The 21,615-nt window shown below is 42.9% G+C and overlaps 2 protein-coding genes across 2 annotated transcripts in view; both read right to left on the bottom strand.

Annotated features, from left to right (window-relative positions):
* Positions 1-21,615, bottom strand: part of LOC139023676 (interferon-induced very large GTPase 1-like) — a 209,864-nt gene that overhangs the window by 68,844 nt on the left and 119,405 nt on the right. The gene's annotated exons all lie outside the window — the stretch shown is intronic.
* Positions 717-21,615, bottom strand: part of LOC111958495 (interferon-induced very large GTPase 1-like) — a 149,903-nt gene continuing 129,004 nt past the window's right edge. Inside the window, exon 9 of the mRNA XM_024134812.2 lies at positions 717-7,814. Within this exon, the coding sequence (XP_023990580.2) occupies positions 3,175-7,814 (4,640 nt within the window). The 3' untranslated portion in view covers positions 717-3,174. The remainder of the gene's footprint in view (positions 7,815-21,615) is intronic.

The following is a 21,615-nucleotide window of genomic DNA, read 5'->3' as shown; positions in this document are numbered from 1 at the left end:
AATATCCTCTCCTGTTGTCCTGGTTTCCAGTGGTTTGCAGAAGAGGATGTCTTCCTTAATTGACCCCCATAAACGTAACAGACATATACAAGGCCCGCCATGCCTGATGACTCATCCAGCTGTAACGCATAGAATTCACTGGCTTGTATGTGAAGCAGTAATTGTTTCAAAACATCTCCTGCCATGTCACTGATGTGTTGTGAAACAGTGTTGTTCGATGAAGGAATAGTCTGCAAAAAAAWTGGCCTTTTCCCCCAACATTGTCCCAGCCATATCCGCGGCAGCAGGAAGAATTAAGTCCTCCACAATAGTATGGGGCTTGCCTGTCCTAGTCACTCAGTAGCTCACCATATAAGACACTTCTAGACCCTTCTTATTAATGGTATCTGTTGCTTTTATACATGTCTTACTTAATACTCGAAAGTCATCTTAATTTTCTTWAAAAAAAACTCCAAATTTCAAATTGCCATATACTCACACATGTATAAATCAGGAATGTACAGCAAACTTGTACACATTGTAAAATATAAAAATAGAATACAGTATTCAGAACATGACCTACATGACCTACATGACCCACATTTTCATACTGGGGAGACCTGACGTTCACCATCTCCCCCTATCTGCAAGCAGGGCCAATAACAACACACCTTAGTGTCATCGGAATTGAACCAACCAATAAGAGTACTTAAGAGGCAAGTGGAAACATAACCAACCCTGTTACATTTAGTTATTTATTTTTTCAAACCTTTACAGTTGTTTCTGGTTTTAACATTTGCAACCAATGTATAAACAATTTTATTTAAAAAGTATTAGCAAAAAAAAAATACAATATACATAATTGATCTCTGGAGATGCAGCTCATGGGTGGTGTGTGGAAATAGATACAGTATGTCATCCTTTACAATAAACAATGTACTTTAAATCATTTWAAAAATAATACAAATGAATCATACAAACACTAGAAAATGAATGGTTTCACAAACAACAAAAATACAAAATATGCAGGAGTGATGGATTCCCAAATGGACGAGGGATATTTTGTCCAACATAATCATTCTCATAATACATAGATCATCGACTTCAACCATTGCATCAAAAAAAGTGAATTACAAAATGTATCAGTCCACATCATCTCATCCCAAACTCCTATACATCATTGAGTCCTTGTAATCTTCGACAAGTTCTGCATCAAAAATGCCCTCTTAAAGGCAGACGCAAAGGCAGACGTTTCGCAATGACTATCATCTTCCGGTATGGCAATTGTATGGTATGCAGCAAAGYGATTCAACATATACAGTCATCCATGACATGCCTACAGTACCAGTCAAATGTTTGGACACACCTACTCATACATTGTAGAATAATAGTGAAGACATCACAACTATGAAATAACACATATGGAATCATATAGTAACCAAAAAATATAAATATATTTTATATTTGCAATTCTTCAAAGTGACACATTCTTGGCATTCTCTCAACCAGCTTTATGAGGTAGTCACCTGGAATGCATTTCAATTAAAAGGTGTGCCTTKTTAAAAGTTAATTGTAGAATTTCTTTCCTTCTTAATGCATTTGAGCCAATAAGTTGTGTTGTGACAAGGTAGGGGTGGTATACAGAAGACACCCCTATTTGGTAAAAGACCAAGTCCATATTATGGCAAGAACAGCTCAAATAAGCAAAAAGAAATGATAGTCCATCATTAGTTTAAGACATGAAGGTCAGTCAATGCAGAACATTTCATGAACTTTGAAAGTTTCTTCAAGTGCAGTCGTAAAAAACAATCACGCGCTATGATGACACTGGCTCTCATGAGGACTGACACAGGAAGAGAAGACCCAGAGTTACCTCTGCTGCAGAGGAGAAGTTCATTAGAGTTACGAGCCTCARAAATTACAGCCCAAATAAATGCTTCATAAAGTTCAAGTAAAAGACATCTCAACGTCAGAGAAGATCGCGTGCATCAGGCCTTCATGGTCGAATTTGTGCAAAGAAAACACTGCTAAAGGACACATAATAAGAAGAGACTTGCTTGGGCCAAGGAACACGAGCAATGGACATTAGACCGGTSKRAATCTGTCCTTTGGTCTGATGAGTCCAAATTGGAGACTTTTGGTTCCAACCGCCGTGTCTTTGTGAGACGCAGAGTAGGTGAATGAATGATCTCCTTATGTGTGGTTCYCACCGTGAAGCATGGAGGAGGAGGTGTGATGGTGTTGGGGTGCTTTGCTGGTGACACTGTCAGTGATTCATTTAGAATTCCAGGCACACTTAACCAGCATGGCTGCCACAGTATTCTGCAGCGATACGCCATCCCATCTGGTTTGTGCTTAGTGGGACTATCATTTCTTTTTCAACAGGACAATGACCCAACACACCTCCAGGCTGTGTAAGGGCTATTTGACCAAGAAGGAGAGTGATGGACTGCTGCATCAGATGACCTGGCCTCCACAATCMCCCGACCTCAACCCAATTGAGATGGTTTGGGATGAGTTGGACCTCAGAGTGAAGGAAAAGCAACCAASAARKGCTCAACATATGTGGGAACTCCTTCCAAGATTGTTGGAAAAGCATTCCAGGTGAAACTGGTTGAGAGAATGCCAAGMGTGTGCAAAGCTGTYACCAAGGCAAAGGGTGGCTACTTTGAAGAATCGCAAATATAAAAATATATKTTGATTTGTTTAACACTTTTTTGGTTACTAAATGATTCCATATGTTTTATTTCATGGTTTTGATGTATTCACTATTATTCTACAATGTAGAAAATAGTAGAAATAAAGAAAACCCTTTGCCTTGGTGTCCATACTTTTCACTGGTACTGTGTGTCTGTCCTATGCCTATGCTATGGAGTTACAGTGTTTTCTTAATTTCTTCATTATTCACAACTGACCTGAAAGTCATGTTTGGAAGTGATGTACATTTTTCGTCCTTCCTTTTAGCACCTCTTCTACTCAAGAGGGGAGTTATTTACAGTGTTAACATCAGGGTCTCATATTGTTTTATGTTTGTGGACGGAAACTTCAATGAATCTTCTTTCAATCTCTCTTCAAGTTGTAGCTAAATTATATACATTTACATCAATTCCAGTGAAGCTACACCATACCATGCTGCCTTTTCTAGGATGATTATGGCACGTGACTTTTATTCCCCTTTGGTTTGGGGTCAAATGTTTATTTCAAGCTGTCCTCAGCCTGTTTCATTGTGATTGATCTCCAATCGTCTGGCACATCAGCGGGCAAGACATCATGCATCCCTGCATACTCCTCATTGTACTTCACAAAGAGGAACTTCCAGTAGTCTGCGGCGGTCTGAGTGATGTCTGGCTTGATGTTCCAGTCTCTGAAAATGTTCTGATATTTCTTATATGAACAGAATTTCCCTTTTGTCTCAACACTTCGGAACTGATTTTTGTTGTTGCTGAGAGATGAGCATATGTCTGTGCTAAGTTTATCTGAGTCATTCCATTTATACCCACCAAGCCCATCAGGTCGATGAATCGAAGCAGAGTGCATTGAATGATCCATTTCTTCATCACAGGGGGCCTTGCAGAATGGACACAGTCTACCACAACCAAACAACATATTAAAAAGCTTTTCCTGAGGAGGGTCAGGTAGACTGGACAACTTCTTGAACATATCTTGATCTTTGTGAAATTCCTCACTGAGACGGCTCTCCATCTCTTCAACAGATGATAATAGCATGTCAGAAAACTCTTTGGTCTTGGAATTCTCTAATGTCATCCCTGTTGTATCAGTAGGAATAACCAGCAAGCTAGAGAATTCTGATCGTAAATTCTGAATAAACAGATTAAAATTGACATCACCCTCACCATCTTCATCTGGTCTGTCAGAGCCAGTTTGCAGTGATTTCTCAACAGCTTCCTTTATCTGTCTACTGATTGTCCTCAAGTGTTGGACCTCCATGTTTGTAATGATGCTGATGTCCTTTGCTGTCCTGCTTCTCTTTGAAAGGTATTCAACTGTGTTATTCAAAATGAACTCAAATACAAATCCCTCATAGTAGTCTGTGTACTTTAAGAATGTCTGAAAATCTCCACATAGTAGGCGTTTTAGCATGGAACACTGGAAAGATCTCTTTGTACTGAAAACATCAACACAGTTTGAACGCATTTCATCATATATATCTGGTCCAAGGGATTTGGTTATGTACTTCTTCACTGCAGGTTCCAAACAGTGTTTGGTGAACTCTTCAGCCTTCCTTTTGCACTGGTCTCTCTTGTAGAATAGGTCCTTGAAGTCAGCCAGGAACTGTGGTTTCAGTTTCTCCAGGCTTTGTTGGGGATCATTGTTGCTGATGAAAGCATCATGCATTTGCTGGAACTCTCTTACGGCATGCCCACTGATGTGTATCTTGAGAGATGCATAAAATTCGGGACTGAAATGCAATTCATGATCTCGTTTAAGGTCCTCCTCAATCAATTCCAGTAGTTCTGTGATGTATGTGCTATGGTAGTCTGTCTTTGYATTAACCTTGTTCATCACAAACCGCCTACTGTGTTCTATGATGTTGTTGGCTATCATTTGAGTTTTGTGCTCTAATGATTTTTGAGATTGATATGCACTCTTGTGTAGTCTCTTCCTCAATCCCTTCACAAACTTCTCCACCATGTTGTGCCCACTTTTTACTTGAAATTCTTTAAGTCCACATTTCTCAAGAGGGCCTGCTTTTGCTAACATTTCCAGAACTGTGCCGCTTTCCCTTCCCATGTTCTGATGCAGCTGCTGATAGGCGTTTGAGGTGATATTTTGCTTCTCTGGACACCTGAATGGCAGCTCCCCAACGGTTTTATTCCACATGTTATCAAATTCTTCCTCAAGCTGTTGGTTATTCAATGGATTATCAAATCCACTAAAGTTTTCAACAAGGTCAGAGACTTTCTTGTCAAGGGTATCTCTATTATTTTTCTTAATATAGTCTACCTGGATTGTGCATTTTTTTATGTCCACCGCAATCTCTAGTTTTTTTCTGACAACACTCTCTGTCTCATTTTTGTGACTCTTTGCACTTATGAGAAATTCACTCCTATACTTCTCGACCAGACCCACATTCCCTTCTTCTCTATTGTAATAGGAATTCACATTGTTGAGAAAAATGTTTCCCTCTCTATCTAGCTCATCTGAAGCCTCCCTCTTCATACTGTTTAAGAGGTCATCCAGGCTAGACTCTTGTTTTGACCCCTTTATGCCGTAGTTTGACAACCTGGTTTCTGCTTTGATCAGCCAGGTGTACATGTGCTTTTGGAAGGCCCTGTCCCATCGATCAAACTCCACACACAGCTTGGTGTATGCCTCAGCCACAACRCTGTTGCGGAAGCTGAAGATGAAGTTCTCATATTTAATTGAGGTCCATAAACTTCTGATCTCATGCTGGAATTCTGGGATTGTTTGTGCATTTGAGGCTTCCTCCTTTTTGAATGCATTAATCAACTTTTTCTTTAAATTGGCCACAGCTTCACTGTAACCCTCATTGACAGGTGCCATTGGCGGACTGCCATGCCAGAGACCTGGGATGTAGCATGTGTCCTCAAAATTGTAGTCTATGATGTCTGTAAACGTAGTGTTGTCGCCTGTATTTTCCATCCTGCTTGCTACAATTGTCATCTCATTCAGCTGCTCAAGAAGGCGCTTCCTGTTCATAAGGTTTTTGCCATGAGCTGCTATATCTGCAACATTCTGGTGCACCAACTGACAACTGGGCTTCTTCCCTAATTCTTTCATCCTGAGGAAGGCATGGGCTACAATCTGTAGGGTGTCTTTCATATCTGTGGTGTTCTCCATAGCAATATTCACAATTGAGATGTCACTCAGTCCTACCAAAAGTGTGGCTAGTTCATTATCATACTCACAATTGTCAGTAGGCTGGGTTGACTGAAGTGCTTTTAAGCCTTCTGTGTCAATGACCATGATGAAGTCACACTGTAGTTTGTTTTTAAATTCCTCTTTGACTTTGATCAGCTGCATGAAGGCACCTCTGGTGCATCTTCCACTGCTGACAGCAAACTGGACCCCAAACATGGTGTTGAGGAGAGTGGACTTCCCAGAGCTTTGTACTCCTAGCACAGAAACCACCCRAATTTTACAGTCAGACTTTGTCAAGGAGTGGAGCTCCTGCAGWACATCTGATATCCACTTCATTGGGATGTTTGATGCATCACCATCCATCAGCTCCAATGGAAAACCATCCAACATTAATTGGGCACAGATTCTTGGCAGTTCTTGTACGTGCTTTTCAATCGCACCGCTTTCATCTGAGGACCAGGACGACTCATATAGCTGACCAACTTCTCTTAAGAAATGTTCGGTTCCTAAGGAACTGTTTGAGATCTGTTTGTCTAAATCGGCAATGAGGTCTTTCTTGTCTGGGGTACTTCGACACAGTTCTTTATATTTTTCTCTGAGAGAGGACAGATGTGTTATTGACAGGTTGTCCAGATTGAGCTTCATCCACTTTAGGAAATAGGAGCGCTCTTCTTTGGAAGTCCTCAAACCTTCCACAAAATGTTTCATACTGTCACTAATGCCAAGAGACAGCTGCTTCTTCCTGAGTTCACATTTATCTTGCTTGAGTTCTTTCTTGTACATTTCAATATCCTTATCACCTCCTTTTTTTAGCTTACACTCCTCTTTCTCCAGTGTAGTTAGTCTTTTCCATATCTCCCCCTGTAATGGTAGCTGGCTGTCCTTGTAGCTTGGTATGCAAGATATTTCATCTGTAATCAAAGCTGCCCTTGTCTTGGCTTTTAGACAGGGATCATAATCTTCATCTACATGGATACCCAACTTACGTGCATCATCAGACATTCCCTCCACTTTTTTGGGTGGGTTTGCCTTAATAACATCTGTGATTGTKGAGTGGAGCTTCTTCACAAGCTGTGCATCATTCATTTGCCTGTTTTTCATTAGTATGTGGTGYGAGTGTTTCTGGAGCCCATGCGAAAGCTTCTCAAAACTGACTGCATCATACCTCTTAGCATCAGAGTTGCATACAATAAAGAGTTGATCTTTCATCTTCTGGAGGTTCAGAATACTGCTGTCAGAGTCCAAATCATCCCAGAACACAAACACTGCAGCTGACGTCTGGCAGAGGAAAGCAAACTGGGTCTGAAAATCCTGAATATCCCCATGAAGATTAGCCACAGCCACAGGTTCAATGAAGACGTCAATGTTTGGGTTGCCACTGGGCAGGTACCAGCTCATTTCCACAAAGCCATCCGAGATCATCCTTGGTATGTTGCCAGCTGGCATGTTCTTGTGGACAAAGGTGTTATAGTTCTGAGAATTGCTTAGAACCTCATTCAAAAGCTGAGATTTTGACAAGGTGCTGTTGCCCAGTCTAACAAATGACACCATAGGGAGGTCAGTGAGTACAATACTGTTCTCAACAAACTCACTTCGGTCATCAGAAGAGCAGGGTCTAAACTGCTTCACAATGTCTCTCATGGCCCACAGCATCAACGTGGTTTGTTCTGTATCACAGTTGGGCAGCAGGAGAGGAACAGCAAACTGACACATGGACATTTTTAATGCCATTTCCTGCTGCAGTAAGCCATCTGAACACAGAAACAGGGCAGTGATAAGGTCTAGAGGGTTTACTTCTTGTGAACTATCGGAAACTTGGCCATTGTCACACTTGAGACTTCTCGCTTTCAATAACCTCCTTGATACAAGACTGGTTAAAGGTTTGTCTGTCCCAGAATCTTCATCAATCTCTCGCAGAATCTCTGGTGTTAGTTTATTAATCAGGTGTCTTCCAAGTCCCAATGTGTCTATCATGATTTGAAGAGTTAGGCCTGTGRTAAAAAATGTAGATGGTTAGTGTATTTTTGTGACCACCATTGTCATTGGCTGATCAATCAAGGTAGCATTGTACTTTATATATATTTACCTTATAAACCTATTATCACASGAATGATTAGTATAGATGAAAGGGTTGAAAGGGGATTGCATTTTTTTATCCAAGTGAAAAAGCATTCTATTTTGCATGAACGACAGTTGGCTTGAGATCTCAGGTAAGTTGTGATGTCGTTCTATCACGTGACACTACATCAACGCTTATAAATTGGCTGATGCTTAAACATTAACTTCAAATTTAAACATTTTCTAATGTTCCCAAGAATGGCACCTGTATGTTTACAATTACATTGTTTACAACCAAAGAAGTAAAACAAGATTACATTTTAGGTTTTGAGGGGGTAATGACAGTTGAACTAAGCTCATGAGGCATTTATCTATATTATAATATAATAAGCCTAAAAACTGAGGYGAGATCTCCTTCTACAATTTKGCACCAATATTCTTCATTTTAKGCTCAAAAGAAGCCGTCTTGTTACATGCCACTGGCCACTTTATATTCCACGGTGTTAATATTTGTGTTTATTTTCCAGTTATGTGATTTTTCGGACTCTTCATAACCCAGAGCAACAACGATGTCACAATAATATAAACTGAGCAAAACAAGAAACGTCCCTTTTCAGGACCCTGTCTTTTAAAGATCATTCGTAAAAATCCAAATAACTTCACAGATCTTCATTGTAAAGGCAAACAAGCACTGTTTCCCATGCTTGTTCAATGAACCATAAACAATTAATGAACATGCACCTGTGGAACGGTCGTTAAGACACTAACAGCTTACAGACGGTAGGCAATTAAGGTCACTGTTATGAAAACGTAGGACACTAAAGAGGCCTTTCTACTGACTCTGAAAAATTCCAAAAGAAAGATGCCCAGTGTCCCTGCTCATCTGCGTGAACGTGCATTAGGCATGCTGCAAGGAGGCATGAGGACTGCAGATGTGGCCAGGGCAATAAATTGCAATGTTCATACTGTGAGACGCCTAAGACAGCGCTACAGGGAGACAGGACAGACAGCTGACATCCTCGCAGTGGCAGACCACGTGTAACAACACCTGCACAGGATCGGYACATCCGAACATCACACCTGCGGGACAGGTACAGGATGGCAACAACAACTGCCTGAGTTACACCACAAATGCACAACCCATCCATCAGTGCTCAGACTGTCCGCAATAGGCYGAGAGAGACTGGACTGAGGGCTTGTAGGCCTGTTGTAAGGCAGGTCCTCACCAGACATCACCGGCAACAACGTCGCCTATGGCACAAACCACAAACCCACCATCGCTGGACCAGACAGGATTGGCAAAATGTACTCTTCACTGACGAGAAGTGGTTTTGTCTCACCAGGGGTGATGGTCGGATTTGCGTTTATCGTCGAAGGAACGAGTGTTAGACCGAGGCCTGTACTCTGGAGCGGGATCGATTTGGAGGTGGAGGGTCCGTCATGGTCTGGGGCGGTGTGTCACAGCATCATCGGACTGAGCTTGTTGTCATTGCAGGCAATCTCAAAGCTGTGCGCTACAGGGAAGACATCCTCCTCCCTCATGTGGTACCCTTCCTGCAGGCTCATCCTGACATGACCCTCCAGCATGACAATGTCACCAGCCATACTGCTCGTTCTGTGTGTGAACACTGACAGGAATGTCAGTGTTCTGCCATGGCCAGTGAAGAGCCCGGATCTCAATCCCATTGAGCACGTTTGCGACCTGTTGGATCGGAGGGTGAGGGCTAGGGCCATTCCCCACAGAAATGTCCAGGAACTTGCAGGTGCCTTGTTGGAAAAGGTAACATCTCACAGCAAGAACTGGCAAATCTGGTGCAGTCCATGAGGAGATGCACTGCAGTACTTAATGCAGCTGGTGGCCACACCAGATACTGACTGTTACTTTTGACCCCCCCCTTTGTTCAAGGACACATTATTTCATTTCTGTTAGTCACATGTCTGTGGAACTTGTTCAGTGTATGTCTCAGTTGTTGAATCTTGCTATGTTCATACAAATATTTACACATGTTAAGTTTGCTGAAAATAAATGCAGTTGACAATGAGAGGACATTTATTTTTTTGCTGAGTTTATAATGTTGCCATTTGTAGGCCACGTGTAAACTATAGAATGACTACTTTACCTATAATAGTCCATGGACCAGACTGAAAATCGGTACCATCTGGGTTGGCAATGGTTTGATGTTACGGTATTAAGTAGGCAGAGCAGCGCATTATTATGGACATACTTCTCCCAACCTTAGCTACTGTTGTATGAATATGTTTTGACAATGACAGTTTCCATCCAGGGTTACTCCAAGCAGTTTAGTCACCTCAACTTGCTCAATTTCCACATTATTTTTTTTACAAGTTTTAGTTGAGGTTTAGTGAATGATTTCTCCCAAATACAATGGTTTTAGTTTTAGAAATATTTAGGACTAACGTATTCCTTGTCACCCATTCTGAAACTAACTGCAGCTCTTTGTTAAGTGTTGCAGTCATGTCAGTCGCTGTAGTAGCTGACGTGTAAAGTGTTGAGTCATCTGCATACATAGACAGACTCACTTTATCCAAAGCCAGTGGCATGTCATTAGTAAAGATTGAAACATTGAAGGGGCCYAGACAGCTGCCCTGGGGAATTCCTGATTCTACCTAGATTATGTTGGAGAGGCTTCCAKTAAAAAACACCCTCTGTGTTCTGTTTGACATAACTTTTTATCCACAATATAGCAGAGGRTGTAAAGCCATAACACATACGTTTTTCCAGCAGCAGCCTACCAAATATTCGATAATATCAAAACCTGCACTGAATTCTAACAAAACAGCCCCCACAATCTTTTATCATCAATTTCTCTCAGCCAATCATCAGTCACTGTCATTAAAACTGAACTGGAATCATGAAATAAAATAAAACGTTTAGCTGCAAGTAGCAATAAAATGGGTGCTGGCTTATGAGAAGACTGAAAATATTAATGAAAGGATTATACATCATCCCYGATGTACATGTTACAAGTTTAAATTTGAAAGAGCAAAGATAAGTTGAGTTATTAGGGTTTAATTGAGGACGGAAATTAATTATTTTTTACAAAGGTATTTTGTCACTGACCTACACCCCATAATGTCAAAGAAGAATAATGKTTTTGGATATTTTTACTAATTAATAAAATATTAAAAGCTGGAATGTCTTGAGTGAATAAGTATTCAACCCCTTTTTTATGGCAAGCCTAAATAAGATCAGGAATAAAAATGTCCTCGGATAATAAGTTGCAAGGACTCATTCCGTGTTCAATGATAATTATTAACATGATTTTTAATGACTACCCCATCTCTGTACCCCACAAAAACTATTATCTGTAAGGTCCCTCAATTGAGCAGTGAATTTCAGGCACAGATTCAACCACAAACACTGGGAGGTTTTTCAATGCCTCACAAAGGAGGGCACMGATTGGCAAATGGGTGAAAAACACACAAAAACCTTCACTGAATATCCCTTTGAGCATGGTGAAGTTATTAATTACACTTTGGATGGTGTATCAATAGACCCACTCACTACAAAGATAAAGGCATCCTTCCTAACTCAGTTGCTGGAGAGTGTTGGGGATGAATCAGAATTAGTTAGGTAACATTGATATRTAAGATGTTTTATTTACATAATAATGCTTATGTGAGATATTTGTCATTAGAATGTCTTCYTTTGGATAATACTGTTGGCAGTTGCATTTTCCTCTTTCTTCTCCAGGGAAAAGTCACTTGGGGCCCAGAGAGGGGAGAGGTCAGGCTTGTCTTTTATCTGTCTGGTAATATGCAGAATATCAGAAAGGGAGAAGTCAGAATTGAACAGTGTCTTCCAATGTATCTGTTAAACCATGTGAAGGGCTCCACAATGTCTGTGTGCCAGTCACTCCCCYCTGTGAGTTTATCCAGGAGGGGGTGTATTTGAGATGGGAGTATCTAGAATTGACAATTGATATATGCCATTGGATGAGGTAATGTTTTGGTACTAAGAAGTACCAGGAACGAGATTACAATCTTGGTTTAGGAGACCAAACTGAACAATAATTTATAGCTAATGCTATCTGGCTATGGGATACTCCTCTCTCAAGTAAAAGTCTTCCTTTGTGCAKTCTTCCTAAGACCTGTGGTTCGTCATTGTGAGTTGAGAGGGGTGGATCTTTGCTATAAAAGATCTCAGTTGCCATTATGCCATTATGACACTCTCAGAATGCATTTATAGACACTGTATTGATCTGAGAGTCACAGGGCTATGGTGAAGCTCAAGTTTAAAGTATAACTCTGACTTGTGTCTGGTTTGTAAACTCTCCTTTCACTTAATAATACAGGAAATTACCACGACAAGAGAAAGGAAACTAGTGAGGGATTTCACTATGAGGCCAATGGATCAACAACGTTGTAGTTACTCCACAATACTAACCTAAATGACATAGTGAAAAGAAGGATGCMTCTACAGGATAAAAATATTCCACAAGATGCATCCTGTTTGCAATAACACACTAAAGTTAAACTGCGAAAATGTGGCAAAGAAATTAACGTTATGTCATGAATAGAAAGTGTTATGTTTGGGGCAGATCCAACACAACACATCACGGAGTACCACTTTATATTTTTAAGCATGGTGGTGGCTGCACCATATTATGTGTATACTTGTCAATGGTAAGGATAAAAAATAAACAGAATAGAGCTAAGTACAGGCAAAATCCTGGAGGAAAACATGGTTTTGGTGGATGCATCATGTTATGTGCAGCTAAAATCTCTAAAAACCTGTTTTCGCTTTGTCATTATGAGGTATTGCGTGTAGATTGAGGGGAAAAAATTATTGAATACATTTTAGAATAAAGCTGTAACGTAACAAAATGTGGAAAAAGTGAAGGGGTCTGAATACTTTCCGAATGCACTGTATGCTTTTCAACGTCAAGGAAAAGGGATTTYTTTATAAGATGAAAAKAAATGGAATAGAGCTAAGCACAGGAMAAATCCTAGAGGAAAACCTGGTTTCGTTTGCTTTCCAACAGACACTGGGAGACAAATTCACAACTCAGCAGGACAATAACCTAAAATACAAGGCCAAATCTACAATGGAGTTGCTTACCAAGACAACATTAAATGTTTCACAATGTTTTTTACAGAATTCACATGAGCTGCGGTGGCCCCGCCTGTAAACTTCAAAACCAGTGTCTGTCCTCTCTAATGGTCTAAGACATTGGTTGCTCCCATGGGAGACCTGGATTCATATCCCGCATGTTACACATACATTGTTCCTAACCTAAAAAAGGGGTGAGCACCCACACTAGAGGAAAGTACCCACACTAGAGGAAAGTTTATCGGAAAGCCTACATCTGTCAATCAGCTCATCAAATCTCTACACTCTGAATAACATCTGCTAACCATGTGACATATAACATTTGATTTGAAGTCAGCCAGGGAAACTCAAAAAGTAGCCTATTGTCGGTTTTCACACCTTTCATTACGTCACAATGGATAGGCTAACAGGTAACCTACAGAATGTAGCCTTTTGGAATATAATCAAATAACAAGAGACCTATTGCAACCATCGTTGGCAATAGACTAAACTATCGCAAGCTGGTGGCCTAGATTCAATCAGATCAAATGTTAACCGGCGATGACACCAACAGCTGATGTTTTGGTGATGTTTTGGCGGTGTCAGTGGTGTAACTGCTTTGGAGGTGTCAAATCCACTGAGTAGCTGCTCTTGATCATTTTCACAAGACACACCGCCCCACTCGGGTTAGAAATTCAGAATGAGAAAGTCTAATATATAGTGAACAGAAATATGAACGCAACATGTAAAGTGTTGGTCCCATGTTTTATGAGCTGAAATAAAATATGCAAGAAATGTTCCATACCCACAAAAAGCTTATTTCTCTCAAATGTTGTTCACACATTTGTTTACCTCCCTGTTAGTGCGCATTTCTCCTTTGCCAAGATAATCCATCCACCTGACAGGTGTGGCATATTAAGAAGCTGATTAAAAAGCATGATAATTACACRGGTGCACCTTGTGCTGGGGACAATAAAAGGCCAGTCTAAAATGTGCAGTTTTGTCACACATCACAATGCCACAGATGTCTCAAGTTGAGGGATTGTGCAATTGGCATGCTGACTGCAGCAATGTCAACCAGAGCTGGTGCCAGATAATTTAATGTTAATATCTCTACCAAAAGCCGCTTCCAACGTCGTTTTAGAGAATTTGGCAGTACGTCCAACCGGCCTCACAACCGCTGACCACATGTAACCGCGCCAGCCCAGGACCTCCACATCCGGCATGTTCACCTGCGGGAACATCTGAGACCAACCACCTGGACAGCTGATGAAACTGTGGGTTTGCACAAACTGTCAGAAGCCGTCTCATACAAGCTCATCTGCGTGCTCGTCGTCCTCACCAGGGTCTTGACCTGACTGCATTTTGGAGTGGTAACCAACTTCAGTGGGCAAATGTTCACCTTCGATGGCCACTGGCATGCTGGAGAAGTGTGCTCTTCACGGATGAATCCCGATTTCAACTGTACTGGAAATGGGAGACAGCATGCATGGCGTCATGTGGGCGAGCGGTTTGCTGATGTCAACATTATGTGCCCACTGGTGGCAGTGGGGTTATAGTATGGGTAGGCATAAGCTACAGACAACGAACACAATTGCATTTTATCGATGGCAATTTGAATGCACAGAGATACCGTGAAAAGACCCTGAAGCCCATTGTCGTGCAATTCATCCGCCACCATCACCTCATGTTCACCTGGACAGCCCCATGTTGCAAGGATCTGTACCCAATTCCATTGACTGTATTCTCACCAGACATGTCACCCATTGAGCATGTTTGGGATGCCCTGGATTGACATGCACAACAGAGTGTTCCAGTTCCTTCCAATAATCAACAACTTCGCACAGCCATTAAAGAGGAGTGGGACAACATTCCACAGGCCACAATCAACTTTATACAAAGGAGATGTGTCGCACTRCTTGAGGCAAATGGTGGTCACACCAGATACTGACTGGTTTTCTAATCCATGCCCCTACCTTTTCTTTTAAAGGTATCTGTGACCAACAAATGCATATCTGCATTCCTAGTCATGTGAAAGCCATAGATTAGGGCCTAATGAATGTATTTCAATTGACTGACTTCCTTATAACTCAAAAACATATTTGAAATGGTTGCATGTTGTCATTAATCAAAATAAAGATTTCTATCACCCTAATCGAGGTGTAGATTACATCTCACACTCCAGTGTTTGAATTTGTAAACAAGGCTGCATGGGATTTATATTAATCTTAATGTGTAAAGGCCGACGCTGGAGTAGAGAAGCAGATACGGGGAGTCAAACATTTAATCGGAACAGACATGAAACAAGACAGGAACAGCGTCAGCACACGGGTATACAAGGACATATGACAATCAATGCTGAAGTTGGGAACAGAGCGGGAGAACAGACAGATATAGGGGAGGTAATGACAGAGGTGATTGAGTCCAGGTGAGTCCAATAATTGCTGATGCGCGTGATGGGGGAAGGCAGGTGTGTGTAATGATGGTGGCAGGAGTGCGTAATGCTGGGGAGCCTGGCGCCCTCGAGCGCCAGTGGGGAATAGCGGGAGCAGGCGTGACATAATGTGACTCTGTGCAGCCAATGGCAATGTCAGCTTTAGGTATCATGCCAGGACCCGCTTTGTGGATTTGACAGCTCTAACGCAGTTCCACCTCCGATACCTCCAAAACAACCATAAAAGATTGTCGGTGTTACCTTAGTCAGAGATCTATATATAATGATGAGATGCTCATGTCTCCTAACAATCTTTGGCATGCGTGCCAATGTGCGCAAGTTGATTTTGTTCACCCACACCAGAAGCGATCAGGACACAGGTTGAAATATCAAAACAAACTCTGAACCAATTATATTAATTTGGGGACAGGACAAAAAGCATTAAACATTTATGGCAATTTAGCTAGCTAGCTTGCTGTTGCTAGCTAATTTGTCCTGGTATATAAACAATGGGTTGTTATTTTACCTGAAATGCACAAGGTCCTCTACTCCGACAATTAATCCACAGATAAAACGGTAAACCAAATTCCTTTCTCGTCATCTCTCTTCCTCCCTCAGGCTTCTTTTTTACTTATTTGGACTTAATATGGCGGTTGGCAACCAACTTTACGGTGCATTACTACAACCGACTGAAGTGTGGACATCAGTTCATCTTTCAATCACCAACGTGAGTATATGCTTCTAAAAACCAATGAGGAGATTTGAGAGGCAGGACTTGCAGCGTGTTGAGCGTCACAAATAGATCCAACCTGTATWTTAGCGCCTAGCCAAGCAGACGCTCGCGAGCAGTGTGGGTGCAATGATTGAATAACATGGTTGCATTCCAAACATGCATAAAAATGGCTGCATTCCAAGCTGCATAAAATACACACCCTATCCCCTTAGCCCTGATTGGACACTTCTGATTACGTATCATGACGTCGAAGGAGTATACACTTGCAGGGCAAGGTTTTCAGCCACCGGTAGCTTGWAGGTGCTTTATATACGCTAGTCAATTATGATTGCATGTCTACATATCTTAAATATATATTTATTAATATATGCCTACTGTATGATAGCTAGGAAATTAATTAGCTAACTAACATTAGCCTGACTAGCTGAAACTTCTGAAGAAGGAAATTGTTTTATTTCTACAATTTCCAAAAGCTAACCAAACAAAAACATCATTACTTTTATGAGAAGTGTTTGTGCCGTCATGTGAATTAGTAGCACATTAGTAGCACAATTTATAACATTTTTACATTAGTTTTTGCTTCGCCTCTTCCTCTGCCTTACTGCTGCTTGCAACTGTAACCCACTGGTTCCTTTTTCGTTTTTTAGCACCGACATACCTTGTGGCATGTTAGACATATTTGGGAAACGGACCGGTTGCTRGGCAAGAGTAAGAAGCGCGCGAGGGAGGATTCATGAAAACTACAAGCTATCGATGTTAGCTAATTAGTTGTTTCAAGCAGTTTAAAGTTGTGTAACTCGCTCATCAGGGAAAATACAATTTGTAAATATGTTACATATTTTTTTGATGATCATCAGATCACCGTGTGGACAGCGAGGGATTTGTTGCTTGGACCGTTTGAATTAAAGAGGCTGTTTWAAAAAAAAAAAWTWATCACAAAAGGAACTTTGTCGAGCCGTACCAGGGTGTTTTATTGGGACAGACGCAGGTCCGTGTTGACTAGTGATTTCCATTCACGAGCTGCGCCTTGGGTCACGCGCCAGTAAAGCGTGGAATGGATTCTTGGACACTGGACGGTGAGTTTACTTGGGACTAACCATTTTTATTGTTTTTTATTGTGTTGAAGGTCCCAATTTTAAAGTATCTTTGAGTACTCTATGGCGTTAAACCATGGTACCAGGTCTTTACTATTTAGTGTTTATATATCTGTGATTTATCTAGCGATTCAAAGGGGCTGATCATATTTATAGGTGTATAACATGTTTTAAACTTGAGTTGTTTATTGAAACTGAATTGACATGTTTGCCTTTTAGTAATAATTTATAACTGTACATTGGTTGTTTGGGATTATTCTTTAGCATAACTCAAGGGATTTCTAATTGGTGTGCATTTCAATACTGTGTTGGCATATTATATTGTATTTTCTAGTGGGTAACTAAATAAACTCAGCAAAAAAAGAAACGTCCTCTCACTATCAACTGCGTTTACTTTCAGCAAACTTAACATGTGTAAATATTTGTATGAACATAACAAGATTTAACAAATGAGACATAAACTGAACAAGTTCCACAGACATGTGACTAACAGAAATGGAACAATGTGTCCCTGAACAAAGGGGGGGTCAAAATCAAAAAGTAACAGTCAGTATCTGGTGTGGCCACCAGCTGCATTAAGTACTGCAGTGCATCTCCTCCTCATGGACTGCACCAGATGTTCCAGTCTTGCTGTGAGATGTTACCCCACTCTTCCACCAAGGCAACTGCATGTTCCCGGACATTTCTGTGGGGAATGGCCCTAGCCCTCACCCTCCGATCCAACAGATCGGAGGCCCTGTTCTTATAAGTGCGTTTGTCACTTCCCACGAGCTGGGTTGTGACAAAAATTCATGTTTAATACATTTATCGTATAGTGTGTGTGGCAGGCTTACAATGATGGCAAAAAACAACATTTTAGAGCGCTGACCCTGGTGCTAGAGGGGGTACGCAGCTGGAGATCGAATGTTTGAAGGGGTACGGGACTATAAAAGTTTGGGAACCRCTGCCCTAGACCCACTCYAATTCGTCTCCCGCCCCATTAGATCCACAGATGACGCAATCTCAATCGCACTCCAMACCATTTCCCGCCTGGAGAAAAGGAACACCTATGTGAGAATGTTGTTCATTTACTACAGCTCGGCATTCAACACCATAGTGCCCACGCAGCTCATCACTGAGCTAAGGACCATGGGACTAAACACCTCCCTCTGCAACTGGATCCTGGACTTCCTGACGGGCTGCCCCCAGGTGGTAAGGGTAGGCAACAACACATCTTCTACGCTGATCCTCAATACTGGTGCCCTCCAGGGGTGTGTACAGTCCTCCCGGACTTCTTTCACCCACGACTGCATGGCCAAACACGACTCCAACACTATCATTAAGTTTGCTGACGACACAACAGTATCGCCGACAACGATGAGACAGCCTATAGGGGAGGATCAGAGAACTGGCAGTGTGGTACCAGGACAACAACCTCTCCCTCAATGTGAGCAAGACAAAGGAGCTTATTGTGGACTACAGGAAAAGGCGGGCTGAACAGGCCCCATTAATATCGACGGGGCTGTAGTGGAGCGGGTCGAAAGTTTCAAGTTCCTTAGTGTCCACATCATCCAAACACACCCAAGACAGTCATGAAGAGGGCACGACAACACCTTCTCCCCCTCAGGAGACTGAAAAGATTTGGCATGGGTCCCCAGATCCTCAAAAAGTTCTACAGCTGCACCATTGACAGCATCCTGACTGGTTGCATCACTGCCTGGTATGGCAATCTGACCGTAAGGCGCTACAGAGGTGGTGCGTACGGCCCAGGACATCACTGGGGCAAGCTTCCTGCCATCCAGGACCTATAATAGGCAGTGTCATAGGAAAGCCCATAAAATTGTCAGAGACTCCAGTTACCCAAGTCATAGACTGTTTTCTCTGCTACCGCATGGCAAGCGGTACAGAGTGGCAAGTCTAGGACCTAAAGGCTCCTTAACAGCTTCTACCCCCAAGCCATAAGCCTGCTGAACAATTAATCAAATGGCCACCGACTATTAAATTGACCCCCCCCCCCAATTTGTTTGTACCGCTGCTGCTACTCGCAGTTTATTATCTATGCATAGTCACTTCACCCCTACCTACATGTACAAATTACCTCAACTAACCTGTACCACCGCAAAACTAACTGGTTCCGGTACCCCCTGTATATAGCCTCGTTATTGTTATGTATTGTTGTTACGTCCGTCGTTAGAATGAGACCAAGGTCAGCGTCGTAGGCGTACATTTTTATTTTCATTAAAAATGCACACCAAAAAACATAAAAAATATAACTAACGTTAAAGTTCTGCAGGGCTAACAGCAACTGTGCAAAAATAGATCCCACAACTGAAAGGTGGGAAAAAGGGCTACCTAAGTATGATCCCCACATCAGAGACAACGATAGACAGCTGCCTCTGATTGGGAACACAATACCGGCCAACAAAGAAATATACAACTAGAATGCCCACCCAAATCACACCGACCATAACAAATAGAGAAATAAAAGCTCTCTAAGGTCAGGGCGTGACAGACCCCCCCCAAAGTGCGGACTCCGGCGCAAAAACCTGACTCTATAGTGGGAGGTCCGTGGGCATCTATCCTCGGTGGCGACTCCGGTTCGGGACGTAGGCCCCCGCTCCGTACGCTGATCCCTCCGCTTCCGTGGAACCGGACCGTGGATCGTCACCGAGGAACCGGACTGCGGATGCGTCGTCGGAGGCTCTGACCGCACGCTCGGCGCAGCGCCGGGAGGCTCTGGACCGCACCCGCCGCCGGAGGGCTCTGGACCGCAGATCGTTGCGGAGACTCTGGACCGCAGACCGTTCGCAGGAGGTTCCGGACCGCGGGACCGTCTCAGGAGGTCCGGACCGCGGACCGTCTCAGGAGGTTCCGGAACGCGGACCGTCTCAGGAGGTTCCGACCGCGGACCGTCTCAGGAGGTTCCCGGACTGGGACCGTCTCAGGAGTTCCGGACGCGTGGACCTTCCACTGGAGGCTTCGGGCCATGGATCATCACTGGAGGCTTCAGGCCATGGATCATCACTGGAGGCTTCGGGCCATGGAATCATCACTGGAGGCTCACTGGCCATGGATCATCACTGGAGGCTTCGTGCCATGGATCATCACTGCAGGCCTCCGGGCCATGGATCATCACTAGAGGCTTCGGGCCATGGATCACCACTGGAGGCTTCGGGCTATGGATCATCACTAGAGGCTTCGGGCCATGGATCACCACTGGAGGCTTCGTGCGTGGAGCAGGCACAGGACGTACTAGGCTGGAGACACACACTGGAGGCCGGGTGCATGGAGCTGGCACAGGATAGACTGGACCGTGGAGGCGCACTGGAGGTCTGGAGCGTAGAGCTGGCACAACCCGTTCTGGCTGGATGCTCACTTTAGCCAGGCATGTGCGGGGCGCTGGCACAGGACGCACTGGGCTGTGAAGGCGCACTGGCGACACAGTGCGTAGAGCCGGTTCAGGATATCCTGGACCGAGGAGGCATACTGGAGAACAGGAGCGCTGAGCCGGCACAACCCGTTCTGGCTGGATGTTCACTTTAGCCCGACACGTGCGGAAAGCAGGCACATAACGCACCGGGCTAAGGGTGCGCACTGGAGGCACGGTGCGCAGAACCGGAAAACATGGTATCTGAACCGTGACCAACTCCTTATCATAATTACATGGAGTTGGTTCTTGTTCCCAACTTTGCACCGCTCGGCACCCTGTGTGCCCCCCCCCCCCCAAAAAAAAAATGTTTTTGGGGAGGCTATCTCTCGGGCTTCCGTCGTCTCCTTGACTCCTGGTTTCGTCGCCTTTCCTCTCTCGCTGCCTCCACCTGCTCCCATGGAAGGCAAACCTTTCCGGCCTGGATCTCCTCCCACGTCCAGGATCCTTTACCGTCTAGTATATCCTCCCATGTCCAAGATGTCTGCTTCTCCTGGCCACGCTGCTTGGTCCTTTGGTGGTGGAATCTTCTGGTACGTCTGTCGTTAGAATGAGACCAAGGTGCAGCGTGGTAGGCGTACATTTTCTTTTTATTGTTGACACCAAAACAAAATAACAAAGACAAAAAAACGAAAGCGCACAGTTCAGTAAGGCTAAGAAACTATACAGAAAACAAGATCCCACAAAACCCAAAAGGAAAATGACAACTTATATATGATCCCCAATCAGAGACAATGATAGACAGCTGCCTCTGATTGGGAACCACACTCGGCCAAAAACAAAGAAATAGAAAACATAGACTTTCCCACCCGAGTCACACCCTGACCTAACCAAACATAGAGAATAATAAGGATCTCTAAGGTCAGGGCGTGACAATTGTATAATTTTTTTCTTTTTTTTCTTCTTTAGTTTATTTGGTAAATATTTTCTTAACACTTCTTGAACTGCACTGTTGGTTAAATAACCTCCAGACGAGCGTCAATGCTCAATGCTCAAATCTCCCTCTGTAGAGAG

Source organism: Salvelinus sp. IW2-2015, linkage group LG34 (genome assembly GCF_002910315.2).
Source record: "Salvelinus sp. IW2-2015 linkage group LG34, ASM291031v2, whole genome shotgun sequence".
NCBI lineage: Eukaryota > Metazoa > Chordata > Actinopteri > Salmoniformes > Salmonidae > Salvelinus > Salvelinus sp. IW2-2015.
Note: the sequence above shows the minus strand (reverse complement) of the source record. Positions and strands in the feature narration are given on the sequence as shown.